General features: G+C 37.5%; 1 protein-coding gene across 2 annotated transcripts in view; it reads right to left on the bottom strand.

Annotated features, from left to right (window-relative positions):
- CRISPLD1 (cysteine rich secretory protein LCCL domain containing 1) overlaps window positions 1-23,058 on the bottom strand; it is a 68,388-nt gene extending 45,330 nt beyond the window's left edge. The window contains exons 1-2 of one of the 2 annotated variants that reach the window (XM_042973545.1): window positions 23,014-23,058; window positions 1,131-1,450 (exon numbers count right to left, since the gene is read on the bottom strand). In XM_042973545.1, the coding sequence (XP_042829479.1) occupies window positions 1,131-1,388 (258 nt within the window). In that variant the 5' untranslated portion in view covers window positions 1,389-1,450; window positions 23,014-23,058. Of the gene's footprint in view, window positions 1-1,130; window positions 1,451-2,392; window positions 2,756-23,013 lie in introns of those variants that run through there. The other variant, XM_007080348.2, reaches the window with a different exon arrangement.
- Window positions 23,059-23,551: the final 493 nt, after the last annotated feature.

Raw genomic sequence — 23,551 nt, 5'->3', positions numbered from 1 at the left:
GAAGTAGAGAGAAATTAAGTTGCCCTAAGTCACACAGCTAGTGACTATAAGTGCCAGACTTTAAACCCAGACCACCTGATTGTCAGGTCCTGATTCTTAACCTCTAATGAGTGCTCTTGAGTGCTACCTACTTTCTTCAGGGTAAATTTTTTTTTTCTGGCAAAAGTTAAAATAATATAATGCTATATTTTGTAATGGGTAATGTGAACTTAGAACTTCTATCATGAAAGCTGCCTAAATAGGAAATACCCCTCAACACTATTGTGAATGCAGAAAGAAGAAAAACTAGAATGCTTTAAAATTAACTGCACCCTACATAAGCATTGCCATCACCAATGATTATTATCAATTTTTGCTAGTACCTTCCTAATTTTAGTATAATAAATATTTGAAAAGTTTTCTAAATATTTCAGGCATAGAGTATTACACTAATGAGTTATATACTAATAGCTTTTTAAAAGTAAGTTTGATTCCTAAACTTGGTACTTAATTCTAAAAATTAATGAGGTTTTTAGGATAAGTCACTTATTTTTTTTTTAATTCTTTGTCCAGGCTTGTTTTCACTTGTCAAAGTGCAAAGTGCATAAATAAATCCAGAAGAAGAAAAAAAGTCATTGCCAAAGCACACATAACATAAAGCAACCACAGAAATATACCCTTCACACTGTTATTTACATATTGGTAAGAAGCATGGACCCTTTGGAAAGTTATCAACAATCTGGAAAACTGCTTCAGATTATTCTTCCTTGATTTTTCAGATCCACCATTCATAAGAAAGTTCCATCAGTTAGGAATTAGGAAATAATTGTTCTACTAACTCACTTAAAAGCAAATGCATCAGCTGTTCAGGATTGTCAGTATAGGAATCTTCCTAGTAAGAGTAGAATGTGAAGCTTTTAGTAGAAACATTGCATCTAAAGGTATTTAAGTCTACTCCGAAATTCAAAGCACTCTTAGAATAAAAGGAATCTAGTAAAAGAATATGCAGAGGAATATACTCCTGAAGAAAAATTTTAATTTCATACAAGACAAATGGTAAAGATTAAATACTAGCATGAGGTAATTTAACCAGGAAGACTGAAAGCATTAATAAACATTTTTTGTACATACCATTTGAAAAATTTCCTTACCATATACTGCATATTAGATGCTGTTGGATACACCTGACTTCGCAATTTATTATGAAGGTCCAAGATACTCTGCATGTCATTGTCTGTGATGGCCCTTTTCCCTCTTTGCTTGGCCATCCACCACTCACCATCCTCATCCATGTACTTTTCCAAAAGTTTCTCCAATAAAGTAGCATTAGGAACTACCATGGCTGGAATTGCTCTAGCCATGAATAGCACCGTGGTTACTCTGAGCCACTCCTGCGCGGTACACTTCATAATGAATGATCTCAGGATTTCCCCGGGAAAATCTCCAAGACAGGCTCTTCCACTCCTTTTGGCTATAACGACATGCAGTGTGATTAAGGTGAAAATCTAGGCAGATATTAATTTTCTAATAACAAAAGTAAAGTAACAGTAACAAAGGCCAGTTTGATTTGTTTATATAATCCCCAATGGCCACGCACTTTTTGAAATAATTTATCTTCAATCCATTTTTCCTCCAGAGGATTTTTCATAATGCATTGTTTCCACAAAATAGACAACTATAATTACCAAAATAACATGCACGAGGACAAAACAAATGGCAAAAAAAAAGTCAACCCTTCAAATTAATTTCTGAATTGAAAAGCTTAAAAGGGCTACGTATGTGTTAAATACAGCCTGCAAAGCGTATTATCTATTTACTGTGTTTTCTGTAAATACCTCCGTTGTAAGGTATTATTTTCGACCAGTGTCCTATCTCTAGTTCGCAGATACTCGGAATGCCCATCACATTCTGAAATTGTGGTGACTGTTTTAAAGTACAAAATGTCATCCACACATGTATCCACGGGCGCATCTAGAAGGCCCACGGAACTAATAGGAAATAATGGTCTGGGAGGAAGTCTCCTCTTACCAGGCGCAGGGCAAGAAGAATTCAATCATTATTTCCTGGAAAGTGTGCGCCCAACCTGTGGCCTGCACCCGAAAAAGCCAACAGTTCATCAGCAACTTCAGCTTTTCCTCCCACACGCCGCAGGCGCACATTCTTCACTTAACCCAAACGGAAAGCGCGCGACAGAAGGAGGAGGTGAAGCCCACAAAGTCACTTGCAAGAACAAGCTCCCGCAAATCTCATCGCTGCAGCTTTCCAAGTAGCCCACCCACATTCCGTGTCCGCCCATTCTCTACAAGCGGGCTTTTTTTTTTTTTTTTTTTTAAACTGGAGGTTTAGAAGAAAAAGGTAGATAGGAAAGGGTGGAGCCTGACGACTCGGCAAAGCGTTTTAGAAATGCCTTTACCTCTCCAGCGTGAAGTTCCCTACGAGAGCGGAGCCCAACACGACGGCCGGCCTCCCGCAGCCGCCCCAGCCTGCGCACACGACTGCACACACACAGCCGGGTCGGGAAGGACCCGCGCGGCCCGTCCGAGGACGACGAGGGCGCTGACTGCGGTGGACTCGAGCCTGGGCCTCCGCGGTTCCGTCAGGACCTGGAGCAGGCGAAGCGCTCCGAAGTTAGAGCTCGAAATTGGGGCTGAAAGGGAGCCGCCCGGTTAGCTAGCCGGGGTGGGCGCCCGGGCTTCTCCGAGCGTTCTCCGCTAGAGCAAGGGGCGGAGACAGGAGCGAGGCTGGGAGGCGAAGGCTGGCGGCGACCTAGCGCTCCCACCCGTTGCCGCCGCGCTGCGCAGAGCCAAGCGCCAGGCGCTTCCGCCGCTCCCGCGAGCTCCCGGGCATTTATTGCGGTCCCTGCGCGCGCACGTGACGTGAGCGCCCCTCCTCGCCCACCCCCACCTCTACTCAGCCTGGCCCGCTGCCCGCTGTGGAGCATGGAGCAGCCGCGCTGTTTCCCCCCCGGCCCGGCGAAGCCTGGACGCTTGGCCTTTGTGGGCGTGCTTTGGGATTCAGAGGCCCGGAGTACAGGTCTGGGCCCTGGCGGGGGGACGTATGCAAGGAGGGCCCCCACTCCTCCCGCCCCTCACAGCTCCTCTGCTTTCGGAGGCCTTCTTCCTAGTTCCTTCCAGAGATGCTAAAATGGCTTTAACTACCCTTAGAGAGAAGGGGGCGCTCCAGAGAGCATGCAGAGGGAGCAGGGATGGGTTAACACCTTAGACCCTAGAGATGCAGAAGAGGTACTGGGGAGAAGGGGATGGGGAAAGAAAGGCTTTTTCTTTTGTTTTCTCCAGGAGATCACTTCTGTTTTCCAGGACCCAGTTCTAGAATTGAGATGTTGTTCTTTTTGGCTCCATTAAACTCTTTTGATGACCAGATGGGGAAGGGGTTTCATAGAATGATGTTGTGAGCTGTCACTTGCCTGACAGTTGAGAGTCCCACTTCGTCATCCATAAGATATGGGACATTCATTTCCCAAAGTGACCAGAAGAAAAGGTGACCAGTGTTTTTTGTTTTTTGTTTTTTTTCTTTTCTAGGAATGTAGATATTTTTGGCGTTGACATATAAAGGGCACCCTCAATTAATTTATCAGTGCTATACTAACAGGAATTAAAAACCCAGCTCTAGAACTGATAGGGAAATGAGTGTCCGTTTCCCTGTTGTCCGTGTTATTATCTGGAGTAGTAAAATTACTAACTTTAAATTCACGGAAACTCCTCCTACTGAATGTGGTGCTCCTTCTACAGGACGGGTTTTTATTAAGAAGCATTTGTTTAATTCATTTACCTTTGCTTTCCTTCTATAGTGAACCATGATTTTAACTCTTTACTTCTAAATGCTACAGTATATAGCATATGATCAAAAGAAGTAAAACATTTGACAGTAACTACCAAATCATCCCAAGCTGCTACCTGTCTCCTTCCACCATATAATTACACTTTATCAAACCTAAAAACTGAGATTTAAGCCTCTAGTTGAGTATGAGACCTTGCTTCTTCTCACAATAAAGAACAGGGAAGCATCACCTATCGAGGGCACAGAAGGTGAAAGATTTTGGTGCACATATGACTTTCATAGAAGGTGTAATTTTGCAACTTCATAGCAGTTTAAGCCCAAAAGGCTTGATTTATACTTTTCAAAATTATTTATAACTCTTCTGCTCAGGGTTCAGAAAACTGGCTTTCTCTCCTGGAAACTACAGTTTTAATGTGGTATTGAAAAGTATATAGAGTAGCAACTAAAAAATCTTAAAAGTGAGGCACCTGGGTGGGTCAGTAGGTTAAACGCCCAACTCTTGATTCTGTCTCAGGTGGTACTCTCACGGTTTGTGGGATCAAGCCACATGGGACTCTTGTGCTGACAGCATGGAGCCTGTTTGGGATATTCTCTCACCCTCTCCCCTCTTCCTCCCCTGTTCTTGCTCTCTCTGTCTCAAAAAATAAATAAATAAACTTTAAAAACATAAACAATAAAAATTTAAAAATCTTAACAGTAATAGCATTAGTTGAAATTTTTTTAAATGCTTATTTATTTTGAGAGAGAGAGAGAGAAAACACAAGAGACAGTGGGAGAGGGGTAGAGAAAGAGGGAGACAGAGAATCCGAAGCAGGCTCCACACTGCCAGCACAGAGCCTGATGCTGGGCTTGATCTCATGAATCATGAGATCATGACCTGAGTCAGATATCAAGTGTCAGACTCTTAACCAAAAGAGTTACCCAGGAGCCCCATTACTTAAAATATTTTTAAAGTGAATGTAAATTGGGAAGAAGGGAGTTAAGATGATAAGGACTTGAAGTTAAATGCATTTATATTTGAATGTTTCCATTATAAACCTTTCCACACAATATACAAATCATATACCTAAAGGCTTACATTAAAGAAAATTAGATTTGGTTTTAAAGTTTTAATTCCAAACTCACCAGACAAGGATAAAAAAGTTTGTATCCTTTGGCTCAGCATTTAAATTGGCTTCCAATTTGGTGCTGCCGGTCATATTTTTATGTAAAAGAATGATTCAAACATTCATTGTATTAAATATTAATACTTTGATAATACATCTGCTCATATATGATTTAATGTATGTGCTGCAAATATTTTGAAGAGCAAAATGAAACACAGTATTCTTGAATACTTAAAGATGATCACTTCACATTTTTATTTGTTGCTAAGAAATCTACATGCAGGGAGAGTGAACATCTGAGCACTGAGTGCATGTAAAAATGACACATTGGTTTGTGGCTAAGGATGTTCCTTGGAAAGCCACGTTTGTCTTTACGATTTCTACTGTCTTGTGGCAGACACTGTTGATTGCCTAACCGACAGCCAGCCTTCCACCCCTTTTTTCCAAGCCTCCGGTATACTGGGGGTGGTCACCCTTTCACATGCTGTCAAACTGGCATCCTTAGGAGGTGAATGTTGATTAGTCAAAGCCAGTCAACACAATGTATCCCTGCTAGGAGTGATTGATTTAGCATGGATTTACAGGCAACAGTGGCTACTGAAAGGATGGAGGAAATCTGCTTAAGTATGAGGAAGAGGGCTGGCAAGGTTTTCTTTTGTGATAAAAAGAGATGCGGAAAGAGAAAATGCCCCTGCAGGTGCTGATAAGTTTGTGAAATTTAAAGATGCAGCAGTTCTTGTACAAAGAAGACAGGCAAGCCTGAGAGCAGAGAATTTACCAACATGGCAGAATGGAAAGACAGATGTGTCTGAGTCTCTCTGCCATTGACCTGTCGTTGAACACCTAGCCTCCATTTTTCTGCCTGCAAGAGATAATAAATGTATTGTTTAGGCCATGTTGACTTGGGTATTCAATTACTTGCAGCTCAAAGTATTCAAACAGACATATTCTACAAAGAAGATACTTTCCTCTGGCAATGTCACTTTCTCCATGCTGCTATCATTTTATATTAATATGCATACTTAGGTGCTGTCTTTAAATATATTTGTATGTGTTTTTCTATCCCTGCACTTCCAAAAGTAGGAACAGGCATACCTCAGAGATTTTGTGGTTTAATTTCCAAGCCATTGCAATAAAGCAAATATCATAATAAAGCAAGTCAAATGATTTTTTTAAATTTCCCAGTGGATATGAAAGTTAGGTCTTATACTATAGTGTAGTCTATTAAGTGTGCAATAGCATTATGTCTAAAGAAACAATGTATATGCCTTAATTAAAAAGTATTTCTAAAAAATGATAACCACCATCTGAGCTTTTAGTGAGGCATTATTTTATTTTATTTTATTTTATTTTTTTGCTGGTAGAGGGTCTTGCCTCAGTGTTGATGGCTGCTGACACATCAGGGTGCTGGTTGCTAAAGTTTGGGTGGCTGTGGCAGTTTCTTAATTTGCCACATTGACTCTTTCACGAATGATTTCTCTGTAGCATGTGGCGCTATTTGATAGCATCTGACCCACAGAACTTCTTGCAAAATTGAAGCCAATCCTTTCAAATTCTGCTGCTGCTTTATCAACTAAGTTTGTGTAATATTCTAAATCCTTTATTGTCCTTAAAAAAAATTTGCATAGCATCATCACCAGGAGTGGATTCCATCTCAAGAAACCACTTCCTTTGCTCATCCATAACATGCAACTCCTCATCCATTCAAGTGTTAACATGAGAGGGCAGCAATTCAACCACATCTTCAGGCCCCACTTCTAATTCTAGTTCTCTTGCTATTTCCACCACATCTGCAGTTACTTCCTCCACTGAAGTCTTGAACCCCTCAAAGTCATCCATGAGGATTGGAATTCACTTCTTCTAAACTCCTATTGATGTTGATATTTTGACCTTTCTCCATGAATTACACATGTTCCTAATGGCATCTAGAATGGTGAAAACTTTCCAAAGGTTTTCAATTTACTTTGCCCAATTCCATCAGAGGAATCATTATCTATGGCAGCTATACCCTTATGAAATGTATTTTTTAAATAATAAGATTTGAAAGTCAAAATTACTCCTTGAGCCATAGACCGAGGAATGGATGTTGTGTTAGCAGACATGAAAACATTAATCTCATTGTACATCTCCACCAGAGTTCTTGGGTGACTAGATGCCTGCCAATTAACAGTGATATTTTGTAAGGAATCTTTTTTTTCTGAGCAATAGGTCATAACAGTGGGCTAAAGATGTTCAGTAAACCATGTTGTAAACAGATGTGCTACCATTCAGGCATTGCTGGATTGGCTTCCAATCCAAGAGAGTAGATTTAGCGTAATTCTTAAGAGCCCTAGGATTTTCAGAATGATAAATGAGTAGAGGCTCTGACTTAAAGACATCAGTTGCATTAACCCCTGACAAGAGGGTTACCCTGTCCTTTGACATATTGAAGTCAGGCATTGACGTCTCCTCTCTTACTATGACAGTCCTAGAAGGCATCTTTCTACTAGAAGGCTGATTTGTCTATGTTGAAAATCTGATGTTTAGTGTCACCACCCTCATTAATTAACTTAGCTGGATCTCCTGGATAACTTGCTGCAGCTTCTACATCAACACTTGCTGCTTCACCTTGCACTTTGATGTTATGGAGACAGCTTCTTCTATACACCGCGTAAACCAATCTCTTCTAGCTTCAAAATTTTCTTCTGAAGCTTTCTTACCTCTCTCAGCATTCAGAATTTAAGAGAGTAGAGGCCTTGCTCAAAATGAGGCTTATGCTTATCAGAGAATTGTGGCTTATTTGACCCCCTATACAGACCATTAATACATTCTCCATATCAGCAAGAGAGCTGTTTGCTTTCAAATCATTCATGTGTTCACTGGAGCAGCACGTTTAATTTTCTTCAGGAACATTTCTTTTGTATTCACAACTTGGCTAACTGACACAAGAGGCCTAGATTTCAGCCTATCTCTGTTTTGGGCATAAAAACAGCTTAATAAGCTTAATGATTTCTAGTCTTTTATTTAAAGTGAGAGATGGTGATTCTTCCTTTCACTTGAACACTTAGAGGCCATTATGAGGTTATTAATTAGCCTAATTTTCACATTGTTGTGTCTCACAAACTAAGGAGGCCCAATAAGAGGGTAAGAGACCAAACAATGGCTGGTTAGTGGAGCAGTCAGAACACACAACATATATTAATTTCACAGTCTTATATGGGCATGGTTCATAGCACCCTAAAAATTACAGTAGTAACATCAAAGATCACTGGTATCAGATCATCATAACAAATACAGTAACAATGAAATAGCTTGAAATGTTTTGAGAGTTACCAAAATGTGACACAGAGACAAGAAGTGAGCAAAGGCTTTGGAAAAATGGCACAATAGCACTGCTTGACAGGATTGCCACAAAATTTAAATTCGTAAAAAATGTACTATCTGTAAAGTGCAATAAAATGAAGCACAGTAAAATGAGGTATGTCTGTATACATTCATCTGTGTACATATTCATCTGTGGGCATTTCATTCACCATATGGTTTCATGACCCTCAAATGTGAATCTCAAGCTAAAGCACTGGCTATTCTGTTAGGACAACATTGATAAACCCATCCTCCAGTAGGCAAAAATAAGAATAGAATTCCTACCTTGTTTTAAGAGGTAGAATCAGGGTAGTGCAATGTTTTGTTTTTTGTTGTTTTGTTTTGTTTTTTGAGAGAGAGAGAGAACAAGAGGGGGCAGAGAGAGAGGAAGGCACAGAATCTGAAGCAGGCTTCAGGCTCTAAGCTGTCAGCACAGAGCCCGACGCGGGTCTCGAACCCTTGAACCGCGAGATCATGACCTGAACTGAAGTTGGACGCTTAACGGACTGAGCCACCCAGGTGCCCCAGGGTAGTGCAATGTTTTAATGTTTTAAAGAATGAGATTTTAAATTAAGATGCTGGAGTTGCTGGATGCTTAGTTGCAGGATGTGTAACTTGTCATGGGACCTTGATTATGCTACTTGACCTATATGAGCCCTTGATCCCTTCTCTTTAAAAGGAAATAATTATAGTAGCTATCTTAAGTGTTGTCACTTTGTGTATTAAGATGAGTTAATGCATCCAAGCACTTAAAACAGCAACAAATAAATAGAAAGTACTCAACAAGAGTTAAATATCATTATAAGAACTGAACTAGAGGCTTTATACATACTTTTTAATAAACTCAATGGGATTTTATCAAAGTACTGTGCAGTTTAAAAGCTTAACTTTTAAATAGAAGACAAGTAACTGGTTATAGACATGATGCAAACAATTTATAATATTTTTGGCAATGTGTAGTCAATTTTCTTCTCACTGCTGAATAGTATTTAATTCAGCTTACCATAGGAAACAGTTCCCATTCTTATTCAAAGCAGCCCTTTGTCCCTGAATAAGCTTTAAAAATGTGTGTGTGTGTGTGTATGTGTGTGGGTATGTGCATGTGTATTTCATATATATGACAAAATTTTAATGAATGGCATACACAGTCTTTCCACTCTAAGTGCAAGTATGTAATCTGTTATTAAATCCTGATTATTGAAGTGTAATATACATGCATTAAAATGCAAATATCTTAAGTGTGCAGCTTGATAAGCTTTACAAAGTTAATACGCCTGTGTGAAAACCACTCAGATCCAGATAGACAACATAACCATCCCTAGAAGCCTACTTTGTGCCTTTTTCCTGTCACATCCTCCCCAAAGATAACTAATATTCTGACATTTTATCTAAAATTAGCTTTGCCTGTTTTTAATCTTTACATAAATGGAACCATATAGTAGATTATTCCATCATTTGGCTTCTTTTGTGTCTTGTTTCTTTCAGATTCAGTATGCGTGCAAGAGTCATCCATTGTGTATATAGCAGCAATTTGTTCTTTTTCTCTGGTGAACATACTGCAATTTATTTCCCACTCTGTTGTTGAATATAAGAGTTGTTTCCAGTTTAGTAGGGTTAAAATTAATGCTGCTAAGAACATTCCTGTACATGTCTTTTTGTGCACATATTTATATTTTTTTTATTGGCCATATGGTTAGGGGTAGAAGTGCTGTGTCCTAATGTATACTTGTGTACAATTCGATTAGATCAACTGGATTATATACCTTTTTCTTATTGATTTGCAGGAATCTTTTTTAAGTGTTGGGCACATGTCTTTTTTAGATATAAAATATATTAAACATTTCTTATTTATCTCTTTCCATTGCCTTTTCACTCTTGTCATCTTGTCTCTTGATGAACATAAGGTGTTAATTTTAATGAAATTCATTTTATCAGTCTTTTCTTTTGGTAAGTGATGTGTGTGACCTGTTGGAGAAATATTTGTCTCTCCCAAAGCCTTGAAGAAAGTTCTGTGTTATCTTCTGCCTTTATTATTTCACACTTTACAATCAGGTCTTTGATCTGTCTATAGTGGATTTTTGTGTTATGCTGTCTCAAGGGAATAATTATTTTTAAGATTGCAAAGTTTATATTGTAAGTCTACATTGCTTGTAGTTATCACTATAAAATTACAGATTTATTCTGGAAAAAGTATAAATTTCAGAATGAAAAGATAGAAAGATATCATTGTTCTTGAAATCTAGAGTCATTATAATGTTTCAATCATATTATTTAAAATATAAATGCTGAGTGAGACCCATATCGATGTCATAGCCTGAAAACTCTTTAACCTGTTTCTTGATGTCTAGGAAAGGAATTATTTTAAGCTTATTATTAGATTTTTGGACAACCTATATTGTCATCCATTTGCAATTTGACTGATCTACGATCACCAAGTGCAGTGATTCGTTTTTAAGATATCTTCTACCATCAGTGCTGTCCTACATTATCTGAAAAAAAAAAACGCAAAAGTTCAATAATTTCCATACACACTTCTGTGCCTTTCTTGATCCTGTTTTCACTGCTTGAAGTCTCCTCCACTTATTCTTTTCTAAGTACCCATTATCTAACCATTCTTCTTTACAAAGATTTTAACTGGTCCAGCCAACCATTATCTCTGTTATTTCGTTTTCCTCTTTTATCAATATCTGTTGTATAAATTAAAGCTATTGGTGTACTTTTCTTATCTCTCCAACAATATTAAGAGCTCCTAGAGAAAAGAGACCACGTGTATGTGACCTTTATATTACTTACAATTTATGTCAGTGAATTTGGATTTTTGGAATATTCAGTATTTCACAGAAAAGGACACATGTGTCCCTGGATGTACAAGCCTGTGGGCAGGAGAGTGAGAATCCACAAAACAAAGCACATTATGCTAGAGACAATTTTCATTTAAAGCTTTTTTTTTTTTTTTGAGGGAAAACATATTGAAACACATGTGTATGTCATAAATAAATTACAAAGCAGATGGGCCATTCAGATTAATTTTAAAATGAAAACCAAGCATGGCAAACTTTTTTTTTTTTTATAAAACGAAGAATCAGAATCCAATCCACTTTGAAACCATGCATTCTTTTCAGTATATCATTTCTAAACATTCATAGGAAAATGATGTTTACTAAAGGAAAGAGAACAAGGTAAAATATTTATCAAAAATTTTATTTCAGAATGATGCACTACTTGGCTGATGTCCTACTATGTATGTTTTACCTGTTGATGTCTTGCTTACATTTCCGTGGGTCCCTTTACAGCTTATATGAAGACCTGGCATCTTTGTAATGTTAGCATCTGCAGCATTGTAAATTGCAGCAGGAGCCAGAGGTGAGAAGCTAAAAGAGCTATTCATTGATATAAAACTGTCCAGTCTGGCTGAAACACTATATTTTAATTTCTTTACATTAGACTATCCAGAATAGTAAGTAAGGCTAGAAACTTTTAAAATTAAAGAACTGTCTCTGCAGTACACTCAGGGTGGCCTAGGAAATCAGGCTGCTGCTTCATCTTTTTAAGTTTTTATTTAAATTCCAGTTAGTTAACATACAGTGTAATATTAGTTTCAGGTGTACAAGAGAGCGATTCAACCCTTCCATACAACACCCAGTACCCGTCAGAACAAGTGCCCTCCTTAATCCCGATCACCTATTTTACCCATCTCCCCATCCATCTCCCCTCTGGTAACCATCAGTCTGTTCTCTGTAGCTACGAGAGTTTGTTTCTTGGCTTATCTGTCTCTCTTTTTTTTCCCCTTTGCTCATTTGTTTTGTTTCTTAAATTCGGCATATGAATGAAATCATATGGCATTTGTCTTTCTCTCACTGACTTGTTTTACTTGTTTTTTAAGGGCTGAGTAATACTCATATATATATGAATCATATATATGAAAAATATGTATGATTCATATATATACATATGCTAACTTTATCCATTCATCAGTTGATGGACACTTGAGTTGTTTCCATAATTCGGCTATTGTAGAACTACCCTACAATCCAGCCATTGCACTACTAGTTTTTTACCCAAAGAATGCAAAAATACTGATTCAAATGGTTGCTGCTTCATGTTTTAATAATCGCTTTTCCTTCCAGGTCTGCAGAAGTGCTTCACAATGCACCTGGGTTCGAGGTTGTCTTTCACGTTTACCAGAAGGGGCTGTTGAAAGGTGAGCATTATAAAAGGAAAAGTACTCACCTTTTCATCTGCAGAACTAATGTCAAAGACAGGGTTTTTGTCCTAATATATGGAAAATGAAAACTTTCTGCACTATCCTTAACAAAAACCCTGCAGTCCACTTTCAATGGTAATTTTAAAGACTCACATTTAACAAAAGTGAAACAATGAAAATCTCTGGTGTCTTCTGCAAATACATATCTCAACAATTAAAAATTATATATAAAGTATATGTATGTATATATGTATATAGTATCTGAAGGTTAAACACATTATTTTGCTAGATAATGGGGATAAATTAAGACAATTTCATTTTAAATAGATAAGTTATAGTGGGAAATATTGGAAATAAAGAAAATGTGCAACTTTTCATTCATTATATGTTATCTTTGGCTATTCTCCTGAGCATAAACCTAAGAGTTAATGCAGATTTTATAAATCCTTTGGTCTAAAACAATTGAAATTACAACAAACAAAAGTGTTTGGTGAAAAATAACCTGATAAATAATAAACAGAGCACTTGGGCAAGTAAAAAACATGCTGAAATAAACAGCTTTCACAAATAAATCTGACATTCATAACCTCAATATCATGTAACTGCATTTACACACAGGGACTTTTGCTTCTGTTCTTGTCTTGCTTCATGCTGTGCCCTTAACTTGGGGACCCATTCATGGTATCTCACTGCCTCCTAAATATTCCTGTCTTTGTGACCCTTGCCCAAATTCTTCCCCAAGTTATAACATTGTTCTTAATTGCTGCAATGGATATTTCTGCCCCTTTCTTTTAATGTTTCATCTCAAATCCTAATGCTTTCAGGAAATTGTTCTGATTGTCCTCATATAGAATTACTCTATTTATAATCTAAAATCTCTATATATATCTGAAAACATTGAAGGAAAACCAATTTCAATAGTAGGAACATGGCTTTTTTTGGAACTGAAAAGTTCCTATTTTTTGAGTGGACAGGTTCATTACCCTGGTGATCTAGACATTAGTATCTTTAAAATATAAACTCTTTTATTTAAAAGAAATATTTAGAAATCTAAACACATAGGGGCACCTGGGTGGCTCAGTCAGTTAAGTGCCGACTTCAGCTCAGGTCATGATCTCATGGCTTGTGAGTTTGAGCCCTGTATCAGGCTTTGTGCTGACAGCTCAATTCCTGGTGGCTGCTTCGGATTCTGTCTCTATCTCTCTCTGCCCCTCCCCTGCTCACACTCTGTCTCTCTCTTGAAAGTAAACATTAAGTTTTTTTTTAAATATTAAAAAAAATAAATCTAAACATATAATAAACTAAAAATAAGCAAAATTGAATTTGATAAGTACTTGCTAGAATTTAGGTGTAAAATATGACATTTTTAAGGAAGCATCTTTCATTTTTAAGCATTTATAACTCATCTAACATTCACCTAAAGCATTAATAATTCAATTTCACAGCAGCTAAAATATGCTAATGTTTTTAGCATATTTTAGGTGCTGTGAGATTGAATTATTTGCCTGGATATCTTTCTCCTGCTATTGACTTTAGTCTTGTCCATATTGCTTTGCTCAATAGAATGGGGGTGGAAGCTAAGACCTTTGGAGCTTGGTAATTTCTACCCACCCTCTTGGATCTTCTGCCTTCTACCATGAGAAGAGCTGCCCAGGTAGCTGTTACTTTTTTAGTTCCTAAACCTTGGAGGTCAGCCTAGTCCAAATGAGGCCAGCCAAGACCAGAGTCAACCTGTCAGGTTTATTTAGAAGTAAACATTTCTAAAAGCTCCTAGGGTTTTGTTGTGTGCTGCACAAAACTATCACAGCAAAAGACAAATACTTTTATATTTAATGTATCCACATTATAACAGCCCTATGAAATATATATTAGTGAGTTCCAGAAAGTATAAATGACCTGCAGAGATGAATGATGATAAATCTTTTCCTCAAGACCAGTGTGCTCACCACACCCTCCCTCTTCCTGCCACCACACCTGCCCTGACCCCACTGCTCCTTTTCTTTTTAAGGTGCCAGTAAAGAATCTTTTGAAAATGCAAACTTAATCAATCGTAGGGAACAGGAGATAAGGAGTAGCTAACTAATAGAGAATACCTGCGCCAAACATTTTGTTTTGAAGTTTTTAAGTCTTGCTCATGGCTCAATACCCTCATTTATGACTTTTAACATATGAGAACATCTTTTTGAGCCTTGACAAAAAGCTGATTGATGTATCTTAACAAAATAACACTATTCATAAGCAGTGCTATCTACGTGATCTCTAAAAGATAGGAGTAACAGGCAAATGGCAGGGGCGGGGGGTAAGGGGTATTCCTATCATGAAACTCCACAGTTTTCAAGAATTTGAGATTGTTCCTCTTTGACAGAAGTGTATCAGTTCTCCAAAGAATTTCTTGATTTAAAAATCTGTTAGGCAATGTTTTGTTTTAGTCAATCCCAGGATAATGTAATATATATGTAAAATATTATATATACATATAAAACAGAGGATCCGAAGCAGACTCTGCTCTGACAGCAGAAAGCTCGATGTGGGCTCGATTGTGAGATCACGACCTGAGCCCAAGTTGGATGCCCAACCCACTGAACCACACAGGCACCTCAGATAATGTTATATTTTAAGAGAGAATAGTGTCAGATTTTTTAAATACCGTATTTTTCTACACTATAAAAAAGAAACCTTGAGAGACTGGTTCAATCCTGAGCAGGATTCTTGGGTTTAGAAGAGTGTGATGGTGCAAAGAAGTGTATTCAATTGACTGAAGAAATGAACAACAGGAAACGTTTAGGCTCAAATCCAAGGCAAGACATATTTCTTGATGATGGAAAAGGGAAAATGAAGTACAAAGGCTCTCTGCCCTCAACAATGTTATATAAAGGAAGTTATGTTCTGAAAGTTATGTTCACGCTGGTGCCAAGCAGGAAGAGGTAGGTGTGTGTGTGTTGAGATGTGAAGAATGGCTGTTATCCACATGGCAGACAGGACGACTGAAGGAGGAATCAGAAGAATTCAAGACACGTTTCTCGCTTTGCCAAAGCAGCAGTCTAGCCAAGTTTACTCAAGATTTAATACTTTAAATTGGAGGTGAAACTGTAGCTTTAATTATACATTTGGAATATCTGAAAATTAAGATTGCCTGTAGTCATAAAAAGAACATCTGGAAAGGAATATGTAAGAAAAGCCATTACTTCTGCAAATCCCATAAGACAAATTCAATTTCTATTTTAAATTAATAGCTTATCTGTTAGTAACGATTCAGCTCACAGACCGTCTATTAACAAGATGAAACACTTCTCCCACATGTTGAACAAATTGCCTTCACTTTATCAAACCAGGTTTTCTGTTCCACTTCTGGCTTCTCAGAATTTGTTTAAAGTCTGCCCTTGGCTTGCTTTGTTAGACCAAGGGATAGGAATAGAATTAAAAGAATGCAAACACAAAGCAAATTAATTCCAAGTTATACAGTCTACTCTTTCTTTCACTGTTTCTGCCCCGTTTTACTTTTCTGCTTTTCCCTTTTCCTATCTTTTTTGAAAGACAACTCATGTTTGTGTCATTCTATTTTCATTTTAATATTGACATTTTTATAATTTAAACAGGGATTTAACTAAGAATGATTTCTGTTTTTTTAAAGCTATTTAATTTGGTAAATAATACTTTGCTATTGATCTTCAGTTTGTGGCATGATCCTGGCATCCCTTACTACTGTGGCCATCTAAGGGAGAATATAATATCCTTAAACAGAAGTAGCTCTGTCTTGGCATTTCATGAATGCTCAGTAATTATGACTTACTGATTCTTAAGTCTACATGACTTTGGTTGCTTTCCATTGGCAATCAACACCATGAAAATGCCTACAGAGAGCTTCCACAAACCTCTGGAAATGTATTTTATTCATTAGTTTAAGTTTTACTTACTCATCTGTTTTATAATAACATGGTAAATACCTTTGGGTGGTAATAAAAATGAACAACTTCAAATTATTATAGACATAATGATATCTAAAAAAGCATGTTAAAAAGAATTTTCTTTATTCATGTTTATTGACAAGTAACCTCAAGTAAGAAAGATAACCATTCACTATTGTTTAGGCATATGCATTTACTAAGCTAAATAATTATTATTATTATTATTATTATTGCTGGTAAAATAATTGGCTATTTTATTTTTTTCTTAAAAGATTTTATTTATTTATTTATTTATTTATTTATTCTCAAGTACAGTAACATACAGTGTAGTGTTGGCTTCAGTAGAATCCAGTGATTTATCTCTTATATATGATACCCCGTGCTCATCTGGAAAAGTGCCCTCCTTAATGCCCATCACCCATTTAACCCACTCCCCAGCCCCCCCATCAACCCTCAGTTTGTTCTTTGTATTTAATAGTCTCTTATGGTTTGCCTCCCTCTGTTTTTATCTTACTCTTCCTTCCCTTCCCCTATGTTCATCTGTTAAGTTTATAAAATTCCACATATGAGTGAAATCATATGATATCTGTCTTTCTCTGCCTGACCTATTTCACTTAGCATAAGACCCTCCAGTTCCATCCACGTTGTTGCAACTGGCAAGATTTCAATCTTTTTCATCGCCAAGTAGTATTCCATTGTACCACATCTTTTTAAAAATGTTTTAATTTTATTTTTGAGAGAGAGACAGAGACAGAGAGAGAGAGAGAGAGAGAGCGCATCAATGGGGAGGGCCAGGGCCAGAGAGAGAGAGGGAGACACAGAATCTAAAGCAGACTCTAGGCTCTAAGCTGTCTGCTGAGCCCGGCACGGGGCTGGAACCCACGAACCATGAGATCATGACCTGAGCCAAAGTTGCACACTTAACCAACTGAGCCATCTAGGCACCCCTATATATATCACATCTTAATCCATTCATCAGTTGATGGACATGTGGGCTCCTTCCATAATTTGGCTATTGTTGATAGTGCCTCTATAAACATTGGGGTGCATGTGCCAAATTATTTACAAGTCATTGTTAATTTTTAAAAATTAAAACTTCACTGTCCTAGAGAGTTTTATTCTAGGAACATGCCACAATTTGGTTTGAGTTGGTCTGTTATCAAATATAAGAATGATATCTTTCATGACTATGAGAAAGTAGTGAAAGCCAAAGGTCATCTAATCTTCAGGTTTAACCACTGGAGACAACATCTCAAAATATAAAAGTGTTCAAGATATTAATTTCATTTTTATGTGCATTTAATTCAGTATTACCAACTCAAAAGCTCTCATGCCTGCTAACAACAACTAACAACATTGGTTCCATATTGAGATAATATTTCCACCTATTTTGCCAACTTAACCGAGACTATTTTCTTTTTCGTTCATAGCTATTTCTAGATTTCCAGTATAAGAAATAACCTTTGTTTCTGGACTGAAGTCTGATAGAATCATAGTTTAACCAGTAAAATCAAATAAAATGAAAAGAATGGAGGACTCAGTACACATAAACATTTTATGTAACCTTACTTTTTACAGTCAAGGTATAACTTTTCTAAATAGAAAAATACATTTATAAATACAAATCAACTTTATTTTGTCTAAAAGTTGATTGGTTTAGAACTCTAGTCAATGCAGCTTCCACTTTATTGAGCTTCTAATGGAATTATTACAATACTTTGGAGAAAATTTGAGAATTGGTCCTCCAGGCTGCATTAGATGAGGTTCTCAGGCATACCTTGACAGAGTGATGTCCTTTTGGCTACTATCAGGATCAGACACACCTCACTTGCCACAGGTGCTCATAGTATAAAGGAAAGTGAAGGAAACGTCACTGGGGGAATGCAGTTTTTGATTACTTTAATGGGTAATTATCTGACTATAAAACTGGAACCATTGAGTTCCACTCTATCTAGGTGGAAGGTTTTCAGAGATATTCTAATTGTTTTTTACTGAGCCCGGTTTATGGGGATGAAAATTCCATAAATGTGTGAGTGTTTCAATTCCTTCCACAGCAAAGTCATATTCTTTTTAAATTCTGATCTCAAAGCAGGATAAAGTACATCGACATACACACTAGTTCTCCCAAGGACAGACCCTGAAGAAATGGAACGATTATAACTACAAATTCAGACAAGTTTGAAAATTTGAATTTTTGGGAAAGGTAAAAAACAGTTCCAGTCATGGTCCAAAGGAGGTCACTTAAATGAGACCTTCTCTTCTGCTCAAGACACATACTAAAAAATTAAATATTGGGAAAAACAGTGCTTATTACCACATGGAGCAGCATGGTTGGCGAAGTTTGGTGGAATTTGTTTTAATAAGGAACTACTTCCAGTAGATTTTCTATTCTATCTCTCCACGTTCATATTTTTTTTTTCTGGGATTAAATCTATAAGTGAATACCATGATTATTTATTTGAAAGCTCAGCTGGATTACTGTAATGGTCTTTTCAAAGGATTTTAACACCCACTAGAGTGGTCAGCAAGTCAAGAATTGAACACTGAGTTGGCAAGGACTCTGTAGATAGCATCCCATGATGATTTCTGCACAATGGAAGTGAGGTTGCTAAAGATCTCTAAGTATGACCTGAAGGAAAAATAGCCAATGCTATCCATGTGTTTGGCTGCAGAGATTCTTGTTAGTTACATTCTATTAACAAAGTAATTTCTATCTGTCATTAAAAATGTCCACTGGTTGAGGTGTAAACTATTTGAACCAGTAAGTCAGAACAAAATAAGCCAAGGCATATTTGGAAACTTGGTATATAACAGGTATGGCATTAAATAAAAAGTGGGACTGGATCACTCAATAAATGGTCCTATGAAAAATTGCTTTAATTGTGGAAACATGAAATTCTGTACTTGTCTCATATCACAAATAAAAACATTGTCAGTTTTATTAAAGACATTTGTGGGGTGGGGCTTGAAACGTGTAGGATAAATAGGTAGAATAGCTTTTTAATACTAGGTGAGTAAGGAATTTCGTAAACAAGCTAGAAAAATCACAATATCCAAAGGAAAATTTGACATAGTTAATTATAATAAAAATTAATGGCTTTCGTATAATAAAAGAACCATTAAAAGATTTAAAAGGGATTAAAAGAAGACAATTGTAGCTTATATAACTGATAGATTTGCATACAGAATAAACAACCGCAAAATTTATTTTTTAGTGTTTATTTATTTTGAGCGAACGAGAGAGAGAGAGAGAGAGAGAGAGAGAGAGAGAAAACACAAGTGGGGGAGGGGCAGGGAAAGAGGAGGAGAGACAATCCCATTCAGGCTCCAAGCTCAGTGTGGAGCCCATCGCAGGGCTCTATCCCATGACCAGCTGAGCCATTTAGGTGTCCCACACCTCAAAAATTATTAAGAAAAACATAAATGACTCAACCAGAGAAGATGACCTAAGAATAGAAGAAAATCGAACGGCTAATAAATTTATGAAATGTATTGTCCGTTAGTAATGAGGAAAATGCAAATTAAAATAATAAATACTATTTTAAATAATCATGTTAGCAATATCAATATTTGACAAGGATACAGAGAAAGAGGGTATCTTATACTAACATTATTGAAACTTACTGTATGCCAGAATCTCTGCTAAGCACATACCACTACTGATAAAAATTTAAATATGGGCAAATTATAAAACATGTAATATTATTCAGCCATAAAAAATGAAATCTTGCCATTTGCAACAATGTGGAAGGAGCTAGAGTGTATTATGCTAAGCGAAATAAGTCAGTCAGAGAAAGACAAATACCATATGATTTTACTCATATGTGGAATTTAAGAAACAAAGAAGCAAAGAGAAAAATTAATAGACTCTTAATTATAGAGAACAAGTTGATAGTTACCAGAGGAGAGGTGGGTGGGGGATAGGTTTAATAGGTGACGGGGATTAAGGAGTGCACTTGTAGTGATGAGCACTGGGTGGTGTATGGAAGTGTTGATTCACTATGTTGTACACCTGAAACTAATATTACTGTGTATGTTAACTAACTGGAATTAAAATAAAAACTTAAAAAATTATAAAACATGCACGGGAATGATATACAACAGTTTAGGGTAGAGATTGTCTTTAGAATAATGACGGAGGAATGAAATCAGGGAATACAATTCCAAAGAAGGTAAGTCTTCATGTGTCTTTAGCTTTTAAGTGGAAAGAGACAGACAGAGACTGAGAGGAACAGAGATGGAGATCTGAGCCGAGAGGGTAGTTGTTAGGTGGTGTGCCTTCTGCAGCCTCCTCACCTCTGTCCTTTGGCAGTCTCATCCCAGAACTCATGCACTTAGTATCTCTATAAATGTTCACAGTATGTTGAGATAATTATTATTATTCACCATGATTTACAATGAAACAGAAACTGAGATGTTTTATTTCATTTCATTAGTTTTTTTTTTTTTTAATTTGAGAGAGAGAGTGAACAGGGGAGAGGAGCAGATGAGGAGGGAGGGAGAGAGAGAGAGAGAGAGAGAGAGAGAGAATCATAAGCTGACTCCATGCTCAGCACGGAGCCTGATGTGGGGCTTGTTCCCACAACTCTGGGATTGTGACATGAACAGAAATCAAGAATAAAATCCTCAACTTACTGAGCCACCCAGGCACCCTGAAACTGGGAGATGTTAATTGACCTGCTCAAAGCTAGAACTGATTAAGGCATAATTAGAACCCAAATTTGATATGCTCAAAAAAAAAAATGTCTGGCAAGGAATTCTACCAGCTATGACTACCACTGAGCCAGGGGACACACTGGTAGGCAGCATCTGTAGCACAGAGGGAAGACTGTGGTGTGGAGTCCAGATAGGAGGTCCAGTCCAAGCTCTGACATCTAGGAGCAGGATGAATTCGGAAAAGTCACATAAGCTCTTGGAGGCGCTCTGAGACTTAGTTTTACTCATTTGTAAAGAATATCCAATAATACCCACTGCAAGGAGTTGTAAGGGCCAAATGTGATGCTAAATATAATGTACTTTATCAATGCAAAGCAAGGGACAATTTCCTTTAGGAAATAAAACAATTTCTTCTGATTAGGACTTAGCAACCCCCAATTTCCATTGCCTGGCACAGTGCTTGCACATAGTAAGCATTCAATAAATAGTTGCTGATTGTGATGTTGACTCGTCCCCATAGGAACCTAGAGGTCACCTAGAACTGGCAGCTCTCATACAAAGGAGTAAAGGGTCCCAGGCAGATATATATATGGGCTTGTTGCTAAAAGTCATTCAAGTGGAAAGGAAGTAGAAGCACACTGAGGATGTCTTGTTGGGATCCCATTTGACTCCCAGAGACAGAGGAAAAAGCAGGACTAGGAAGATATGCATACCATACACTTATTTGCTTTCTTCCATACATACTCATGGTTGGAGAGGATGCAGAAACATTGGGAAGCCTATGAAATCAGGATAAAAGTGCCTATGTGTAACAGGTGCATGGTAGAAGGTGCCCGAGTTCTGACAGGAAGCAGCTAGTGCATCATGTATAGTCAGGAGTCCACTTGTACTTTGAGTCAGAGCCCGAGTTCAGCTTTTGTGACAAAATATCAACTTAAAAAAATCTTGGGACCAATTTTAAGAAAAGAAAACAAAATTATGAAACAAAAATAATATAATGGTGACTGTTTATTTAAAATGAGAAAATAGGGGTACCTGGGTGGCTCATTTGGATGAATGTCCAACTCTTGATTTCAGCTCAGGTCATGAGATTGAGGCCCATGTTTGGCTCTGTGCTAACAGTGCAGAGCCTGCTCGGGATTCTTTCTCTCCCTCCCTCTCCCCCACTCTTGCACTCACTCTCTCTCTGTCTCAAAATAAATAAACATTTAAAAAATAAAGAAAATAAGAAAATAAATTAGAATTCACAGCAAAATGCAAATGTAAAAAAGCCAACAAACCACACTAATATCACAAAATTAGAAAAGGAATATAATATATTTATCAGTTACCACATGAAATTCTTCTATAACATATAATCTCTTAGTCTTTGGATGCATAGTCTTTGATTGCCTCTTCATATGACAACAGTCCTGTAATATTTTCTTTTTTCATTAAGATATAGCTGATATACAATATTACATTAGTTTCATGTCCTGTAATATTTTCTAAAGAGATAATAGAAATTTAGTCTTTCTTCCAGCATGGTTGATCAAAGAAGCCTTTTTTTTAAAATGTTTACTTATTTTTGAGAGAGAGAGAGAGACAGAGCATGAGTGGGGATGGGGCAGAGAGAGAGGGAGACATAGAATCCAAAGCATGCTCCAGGCTCGGAGCTGTCAGCACAGAGCCTGTCGCAGGGCTCAGACTCATGTACCACAAGATCATGACCTGAGCCGAAGTCTGACGCTTAACCGACTGAGCTACCCAGACGCCCCACAAAGAAGCCACTTCTACTGCAGACAGCTGGTAATAACTTAGCTGTATCTAGAAGAGACTGTGGACCACATGAATATATTCTGCCTATTCTAAACTAGATGGATAACTGCCCGACTCAACTCCTGTTTTCCCAACAATCCCTGGGAACACTTTAACATCACCCCACATGAGAAAATGTGTGATGAAGGAGAGTTCTAAACAAACTGTGATCAAAATACAATATTTTGCAAATTGTACAAAAACATAATACATGCGAACATATTACCATTGCCTTTCTTGAGAGTCTGCGACGGCCCCTGCAGGGAACGGGGACGGACTCTGAAGCTTGATCTTCATCAGCTTCAGTTAATCCGTCTGTATTCAGTTTGTCCTCTGCATACCAAGATACACCAAGGGAGAGCAGTCACTAAGTTGGTAACAAAGGGTTAGGAGAAGGAGGCACAACCCTCCCTGTCCTGTTAGTTCCTATTGGCAGTGCAGTAATCTTAGTTGTAAATCCTCCCTGAAAACTGGCCAGAACTTCCAAGTCTTCTCTCCAGTGGAAATTGTAGAAAAGAACACCATCTTCCTGCCAAAGCTCATGCTCTTCCACTGTTAAAGAAATTAACATCAAAATCCCATTTCATTGATGTTTAAAATAACTTAGCCTGACAGAAATGGCTTTTGTTATCTTTGGAGAGAATTTGATTACTCCATGATAATGGGTGGAAGGATGCTTCAACACACTAGCTAGGAAGGTCTGACTGGCACTAATAAGGCTCTGTGTTACCACCCTGTATACACTGAAGGAGAGATATGAATGT

The sequence above is a fragment of the Panthera tigris genome, chromosome F2, assembly GCF_018350195.1.
Source record: "Panthera tigris isolate Pti1 chromosome F2, P.tigris_Pti1_mat1.1, whole genome shotgun sequence".
In the NCBI taxonomy this organism is placed as follows: Eukaryota; Metazoa; Chordata; class Mammalia; order Carnivora; family Felidae; genus Panthera; species Panthera tigris.
The sequence above is the reverse complement of the archived record's forward strand: the minus strand, read 5'-3'. Positions and strand labels throughout refer to the sequence as shown.